This window comes from Oncorhynchus mykiss, chromosome 15 (genome assembly GCF_013265735.2).
Source record: "Oncorhynchus mykiss isolate Arlee chromosome 15, USDA_OmykA_1.1, whole genome shotgun sequence".
NCBI lineage: Eukaryota > Metazoa > Chordata > Actinopteri > Salmoniformes > Salmonidae > Oncorhynchus > Oncorhynchus mykiss.
The window spans coordinates 69,984,716-69,993,043 of record NC_048579.1 but is presented as its reverse complement, the minus strand read 5'-3'; the positions used below and the strand labels follow the sequence as shown (position 1 = coordinate 69,993,043).

Genomic DNA, 8,328 nt, shown 5'->3' with positions numbered 1-8,328 from the left:
TGATTAGAATTCTGTACAAATCCACTTTTTCCAAATCCTGGAAAAGTGTGTTTGCCAATTGAAGAAAGTGTAAAGCTCCCACTGTTCATACTACCAGGTTAATGGAGAAAAACTGTATACTAAATGTAATACAAAAGGAACTCCAGCCCACTGGTGATCTTGATTCTCTACACATTAATGGATTTTGTCAAACAGCATGCTGGTGGGATCTTCATGATCACAGCCTTGAAATAGGTTCATTCATTGATCAATTCATCCATACAAAAAAGGTTCCAAAATGGTTCTTCGGCTATCCCCTTAAGAGAACCCTTTTTGATTCCACGTAGAACTGGACCAGCCTTCGCTGTGTTTTGGACCCTGGTGACCAGCCTTCGCTGTGTTTTGGACCCTGGTGACCAGCCTTCACTGTGTTTTGAACCCTGGTGACCAGCCTTCGCTGTGTTTTGGACCCTGGTGACCAGCCTTCGCTGTGTTTTGGACCCTGGTGACCAGCCTTCACTGTGTTTTGGACACACATAATAATGGTGATGCTGGTATGCTGAGGACCAAGCTGGTCCATGCTCGTCTATGTTGGTCAAGCTGGTCTGACCACGCCCATCATTATCATATTTGCCAGCGTTCTCTATTGCAGTTAATTTTTTGAATTGTTTGTTTTAATATATTTTTTTCTTGCTGTGTTTTTGCATGTACATTGGGATGGAGCTAATCTCAGGCCAAATCTGTTTCAGTCTGTTTTACACCAGTCAACAGAAGAGGAATTCACCTTTCAGCAGAACAATAACCTACAACACAAAGCCACATCTACACTGGAGTTGCTTGCCAAGATGACAGTTAATGTTCCTGAGTGGCCAAGCTAGAGGTTGACTTAAATCTGTTCAAAATCTATGGCAAGAAAATTGCTGTCTAGCCATGATCCCCAACACCTTGACAGCACCTTTTTTTCACAAATATGGGCAAATATTGCACAATCCAGGTGTATAAAGCTCTTATGAGACTTACACAGAAAGACATTTGTAATCACTGACAAAGGTGCTTCTACCATCTATTGACTAAGAGGGTTGAATACTTATCTAATCAGGGTCATTAGTGTTTTATTTTTCATTCATTTACCTTGTTATTTTTTTTAAATTACAAAAATGTCATTTTAAAAAAGCATTTTAATCACACTTTGTAAAACAATAAAATGTGAAGAAATGCAAGAGGTGTAGACTTTCTATAGGCACTATTTCAACATGTAAACACAGCAAACGTATTCAGAACATGTAAACACAGAAAACGTATTCAGAACATGTAAACACAGAAAACGTATTCAGAACATGTAAACACAGAAAACGTATTCAGAACATGTAAACACAGAAAACGTATTCAGAACATGTAAACACAGAAAACGTATTCAGAACATGTAAACACAGAAAACGTGAAAAGAAAAAAGTGCTTCATCACCAGGTGACATTACACAACCCTCCTCTCTCCCGGATACCAAGTCTTCATTGAACAGGTGAAACAGGAAGCCATCACGAGTCAAAGCTGTGTGCAGGTCTAAAAAGTGCAAAGTCCTTCAAGGGGATAATTGAAGTCTAGTGTACAACCAGACTTATACTGTTGTCGTGTCTTTACAATCATTAACTGAAGACCTATAGTTTTAATCAAAGATTCTTTGTAATTACTATTACGTGATTAGACTGATTAATCATTGATCATTGAATCATTGTAATTAACTAAGAAGTCGGGGCACCAAGGAAAAATATTCAGATTACAAAGTTATCATTTCCTAAAATAACTTTTCAGATATTTTATCTGATCAATTAGTCTTCGGATTGATGAATTATTTACTTTACCTCACGTTAGTCTCATTCCAAACGTTGTAAATTGTTGGTTATCTGCACGAACCCAGTCTTCACTATGAGTCATCCATACATCAGTTGTCTTAAATCATTTATTTATTACTAACTAAGTAATTCACAGAAATTCATAAACAAACAAACAAACAAGGTGATTGTGGTTACAAGAAATGATAGGGGAATGTGCCCTAGTGGGCTAAACTGGCATGGTGGCTTGTTAGACAAAAGGGGAAGTGGGGGTCGACTAAGAAGTCACTACAGAGTGAGGGGGGGGGGGGGGATTAGTCAGGCTATTTACAGAGTAATATGGTCTACAAAGAGTTTCTACAATATGTTTACATTCTAGGCAACTAGTCATTTGTTAATAATAAATTATACATTTGCCTCAGAGAGTAATGTCATGGGTAGTTACACATCTTTAATAGAGCACACTGTAAAAGGTGTTGTCAAATATGTACCTGACACTACATCCATAAGGCACCTGTCAATCAAGCTATGCATCAGGGAACTAAAGGTTCACCAGTTCCTGCACACTGTAGTACTGTAGTCTTATTAAACGTTCTAAGTAAGAAGATTCACAAAACAGATCTTTGCAGAGCAACCTTAAATCCCCCATGTTCAATATGATTTCAAACACACTAAAGTGAGTTTCAAAATGAATGCTTTATTTGCAGGAAATTATTATATAATGACCAGGATTCCATTCAATCCTATTGATGACCTCTGAAGCACAGCAAAACCCATGTGGATTGTGACCGTGCCCAGGTTTACACTACGATCAAATAGCAGCCATGGCAAAGCTCAATTGAAGTGTTAATCAATAATACACTTTTATAACGCTGTTGCTTGTCAAATTGTGTAAGAAAACATCATTGATAAATTCTTTATAATATCATTAAGATCAGTGTTTACTATTGATAGAGATAAAGTACTGAAAATATAGTTAGAGCAATAGGTTTTAGAGTGAAGGATTCTTGTGAATTAATGTTGAGAATTGAGATTGTTCCAGACAGAGAGATCAATGAGTTAGCAAGTGAGCTTGTCAGATCCCGAACGTCCTTCAGATGCAGAGGAGAGGCTAATGTGTGCACACCATGGTGAAGCCAGAATTGGAGATGACCCAAAGACGGCCCAGATCGTAGGTCACGTGCTTCATTGGCATGTACATTGGGACATTGCTCCATCCAGTGCCCTCTGGTTTACTGGCCGTGATGCCGTCTCTGTGTTGAAGAAAGGGGTGGGGTTTGCGTTCAAAGTTTATAAAACATTTTTGGGACTTTAATAATTGAATATAGCCATTGATTTTTTAAGAATATAACTTATGACTCTTCAAGAAAGATCCAGTGTAATATATTATAAAAATAAAGCGAACTGGATGGAATATGGGGAAAAATGCACCAAATTATTTTTCAATCTTCAATATAGAAATGCTACCAAAATGTTTTTATTAAAATTTGTTACAAATGATGGAGTCACGCATGATTCCTCAAATTATATTTTGAAAGAGGAAGTAAAGTACTTTAAGAATATGTTTTTGTTTCAGGCTCCTCCATCTCCACTAACTGAAATTAATTGTATGGATTTTTTCCTAATAATAATAAAAAATTAATATCTGTTCAGAAAGACTCATGTGAAGGACAAATTACAGAGGAGGATCTGCTTGATGCAATTGGGGCCTTTAAGGATGGGAAAAGTTCAGGGCTGGATGGCATATCAGTGGAAGTATACAATTATATTTTTGATATACTCAAAGGACCATTATTAGCATGTTTTAACCACTCCTATATAAATGGTAGATTATCAGACACGCAGCAAGAAGGTCTGATATCATTATTACTGAAACAGGACCCAAGTGGTATATATAAAGATACAGTCCGTTTAAAAAATTGGAGACCTCTTACACTTCAGTGTTGTGATGCAAAAATCCTAGCAAAATGCTTGGCGCATAGAATTTAAAAAGTATTGTCAGATATTATTCATCCTAATCAGACAGTTTTTTTACATGGACGATACATTGGAGATAATATAAGACAAGTACTGGAAACAATAGAATACTATGAAATATCTGGGACACCAGGTCTGGTTTTCATAGCTGATTTTGAGAAGGCTTTTGATAAAGTACGACTGGAGTTTATATATAAATGCCTAGAATATTTCCATTTTGGGGAATCTCTTGTAAAATGGGTTAAAGTTATGTATAGTAACCCTAGGTGTAAAATAGTAAATAATGGCTCTCAGAAAGTTTTAAACTATCTAGAGGAGTAAAACAAGGTCGTCCACTATCGGCATATCTATTTATTATTGCCATCGAAATGTTAGCTGCAAAGATTAGATCAAACAATAATATTAAGGGATTAGAAATCCGTGGCTTAAAAACTAAGGTGTCATTGTACGCTGATGATTCATGTTTTCTTTTAAAACCACAATTAGTCTCTCCACAGCCTCATAGAGGATCTAGATACTTTTGCTATGTTCTCTGGATTAAAACCAAATTAGTGTACTATAGTGCACTATATTACGTATTGGATCACAAAAAAATGCAAATTCTACATTACCTTGTAGTTTACCAATAAAATGGTCTGACGGAGATGTGGACATAATCGGTATACAAATTCCAAAATAAAGAAATGATCTCACTCCAATACATTTGTATAGAAAGTAAGCAAAAACAGATAAGATCTTGCTACCATGGAAGGGAAAATACCTGTCTATTTGTGGGAAAATCACCCTGATTAACTCTTTAGTCATATTTACCTATTTGCTTATGGTTTTGCCTGCACCTAGTGACCTGCTTTTTAAATTATATGGACATAAAATATTCAATTATATTTGGAATGGCAAGCCAGATAAAATTAAAAGGGCCTATTTATATAACGAATATGAATTCGGAGGGGAGAAATTATTAAATATTAAAGCTTTAGACCTCTCACTAAAGGCATCAGTCATACAAAAGTTATACTTAAATCCAAACGGGTTCTCTAGTAAATTGGTAGGAATGTCTCATCCTATGTTCAAGAAGGGCCTTTTTCATATTACACCTGCCCACTTTCGGTTGTTTGAAAAGGAAATAATCTCCAAAATATCTTTCTTTTTTAAACAAGCCTTAGAAAGTTGGTTGCAATTTCAGTTTAGTCCACCTGAAAAGACAGAACAAATAATACAACAAATATTGTGGTTAAATTCAAATATACTAATTGATTTAAAAATTATATTTTTTGAAGACATTTTTAAAAAAGGTATAATTTTTGTGAATGATATCATAAATAGGACTGGTGGAGTTATGTCACACATGCAGCTAACACAGACATATGGAAATGTCTGCTCTACCCAAAATTACAACCAATTAATTGCAGCATTACCACAAAAATGGAAGAGGCAAGTAGAAGGGGAAAAAAGTATGGAACTTGTATGTCGGCCCTGTATTAAAGAACAGAAATGGTTAAAGAAAAGTGTGATAAATAAAAACATATACCAATGTCATTTAAGGACCAAAAACTGACAGCTGTGCCATATAAATGCAAAATAGCTGGGAAGAGATTTTGGATGTACCCATTCCATGGCACATAGTTTATGAATCGATACGCAAAACAACGCCGGATTCAAAACTTCACATTTTTACATTTAAATTACTATACACAATTCTTGCAACTAATAGAATGTTATATATATGGGGGATACAATCTTCCCAGCTCTGCAGATTCTGCTGTGAGGAGGCAGAGTCATTAGATCATTTATTTTGGTATGGTCCATACTGTATGTAGCTCGTTTTTGGTCACAGGTCCACAGGAATGGCTGAAGAATTGCAACATTTGCCTAGAACTAACGCTGCAGATAGCAATACTGAGTGATTTGAAAAGCCATAGTCAATCAATCAATAATATAATAATTATTTTAGCAAAACATTTTATTTTTAATTTACAATCTGTAGAAGCTATGAGAATAGAAAGGTTCAATTATTTTGTGAAGCATCACGGCACAGTTGAAAAATATATTGCAAATAGAAATCCAAAATGGATGATGTTGAGAGATAGATGGGAGAGGTTGAATGGAGCTGAAGGGTGGGACTGGATGATGCTGAGAGATAGGTGGGAGAGGTTGAATGGAGCTGAAGGGTGGGACTGGATGATGTTGAGAGATAGATGGGAGAGGTTGAATGGAGCTGAAGGGTGGGACTGGATGATGCTGAGAGATAGATGGGAGAGGTTGAATGGAGATGAAGGGTGGGACTAATAGCAAGATAAACCATGTAAATCCTACGGGGTCTGTAAAATGTATACAGGTTCAGAACTTTTGTGAAATAGCACAGTTACAAATAGAAATAGAGGAAGGACTAAAAACAAACAAAAAATAACTATTGTAAAATAGAATGTGTCTGTAAAATGTGTATAAGATGTATAAATTGAAGGTAAAAAGCGAAGTGTTTATTAGTTTACTCCAGTTGGGGGATCGGCGGTAGGGTTTGGGGGGGATAATAATAAAGGTATATTCTTTTTAAAAAGTATGTATGTCTATATAGGTATGTGTATCTATATACTGTATGTGTACATGTATGCATGCGTGTTTGGATATATATATTTACCCCAAAAATATATGGGGGATTGGAAATTATGCAAACAATTACTTTGATGGAAGCAACAATCTTTCCGCAATATTAAGCTGATCCACCACTTTAAAAAAAAAAACTAAAAAAAACGTATGACTCTTCAGAAGCCAAAATGTAAGCTTTAATTCAATTGTTTTTTCTTTTTTCTCATGGATCCATATTGATTGAATCTGTAGCCCCATGTATTAATTTGAGAATGGTTACATTTCTCTAGCTACATACCTCATCTGTTTACCAAAACAAGTGGTGGGATGGCCAAGTTGTTTTTTTTAAATCCCAAACTGTAGCTTTAAAGGATACCCAACCTTTGCTCATTTTACTGTACACTGTGTACACATTTCTTTATAAGTCTTATACATTTAGATCTGATTTATATTTACCAGATTTTATTTCTACATCTGTTTAAATTTTTGTGTAAAGCGCTTCACAAAGCATGTACTGTAAGGACCAGAGTTATTCATAAAGGTTTATCATTATTATTATACGATCTTATTACAAGTTATTTTCAAGTTAATAATGTTGAGGGGTGAAAGGGTGGAACCATACACATAATTCAGTAGCAACCTTACCTGGTATAAACTTGGCCTGCAGAGTTGACCCCAAAGACACTACCATCAGTTGCCACTTCAATCATGAAAAGCTTGCCGTCAATGTGACTCCACCCGTTGTTTTGGCAGTCTTGATTCAACTGGAACAGATTCAATCAGGGTTTTAGGACAATTTCAACAGTTATAATATGAAACATTTTTAATATAACTGACACTCTCTATCCTCTACTACTCTACTCCAGCTCTCACACTCTTTCCCAGATCTTACACTCATTAAGAAGATATCATCATTCTTGTTGACTGCCCAGCACCCAAAAGGTCCACAACTAGAATACTTCACAGCTCCTGGCAACCTTATCCCTCGAAGGGATGAGTCAGCACCCATGAAGCCAAGTGAGGCACTTCTTGAAAGACACCCTGGAACATAGTCCATGTTGGCCACCACAACAAACTCATCCCCCCCAGCATCCAGCTGATTTACACCGGCTGAAGACCACAAAGACAGAGATAGACAAGAAAACAAGGAGTATGCATTTGTGGGTACTTCCAAATGACCTACAATGGCATAATGTTAACATGTATAATTTACCCTGATGGTAATCAAGAAGCTAAGAAGCAGGTGTTCTCTGGGTTCATAATTTAGTAATGTTCTCCACTTACTTGCAAATTGAACCCAGTTACCGGCCACATACTTGAACATGAGGTTTCCGTTGCTGACACCCCAGATCCCTGCTGGTCCTACAGTGATATGCCTCATGGAACCAGGCAGGCGGATCCATTCATCACCTACCAGGTAGTAGGGGATTTGACTTGTGTCCGTAGCAACCACTTGTCCCAGTCCTGCATCTATCTGCATCAGATTCTTGATAGCCACTACAATCTGACAGTCCCAGGCTATGGAGACACCAGATCAAAGACACATCAGTAGAGCACAGCAACAAAAACGGGGATGAAATCATGTAGCCAACTTCATGATCCGTTCCAAGTTGATCAAGCATGTTTCAGATGATGGTAACTTACCGTGACTGATGGTCAGGAGACAGAGGACCAATAGGACGGCTGCAGTTGCTCTCATGATGTCTCTGTAGATCTACAGTATAAGTTTGGTTGAACACAGACTTTGTCCCCTTATATATTGCAGCCCTGCAAACACCTTTCAACACCCATCAAATCATTATTAATGAGCTATTTATATTTGACAAACAACCTGTTCCAAGGAAACACTAACGAGAGGAGGATATAACCCCACCCTTCCCACACAGACACACAATAATAATATACACTGAACTAAAATAAAAAATGCAACATGTTGGTCCTGTGTTTTATGAGTGGAAAT

At 36.7% G+C, this 8,328-nt stretch overlaps 1 protein-coding gene across 1 annotated transcript; it reads right to left on the bottom strand.

Annotated features, from left to right (window-relative positions):
* Nucleotides 1-2,485: 2,485 nt before the first annotated feature.
* Nucleotides 2,486-8,109, bottom strand: LOC110490673 (fish-egg lectin). The gene is made up of 5 exons (XM_021564141.2): nucleotides 8,013-8,109; nucleotides 7,653-7,886; nucleotides 7,261-7,478; nucleotides 7,014-7,132; nucleotides 2,486-3,061 (listed from the first exon to the last, which is right to left on the bottom strand). Exons 1-5 carry the CDS (start codon nucleotides 8,065-8,067, stop codon nucleotides 2,920-2,922), a joined length of 768 nt encoding a protein of 255 aa, XP_021419816.2. The 5' UTR covers nucleotides 8,068-8,109; the 3' UTR covers nucleotides 2,486-2,919.
* Between the last annotated feature and the right edge of the window lie 219 nt (nucleotides 8,110-8,328).

Bases quoted from the DNA above. Each gene is read 5' to 3' on its own strand.
- LOC110490673 (XM_021564141.2), bottom strand. From the start codon at position 8,067: ATGAGAGCAACTGCAGCCGTCCTATTGGTCCTCTGTCTCCTGACCATC. The intron at 7,479-7,652 runs GTAAGTGGAGAA...TGTGGTCTTCAG, and splicing joins TAACTGGGTTCAATTTGCAA to CCGGTGTAAATCAGCTGGAT. The intron at 7,133-7,260 runs GTAAGATCTGGG...AATCTGTTCCAG, and splicing joins ATGATATCTTCTTAATGAGT to TTGAATCAAGACTGCCAAAA.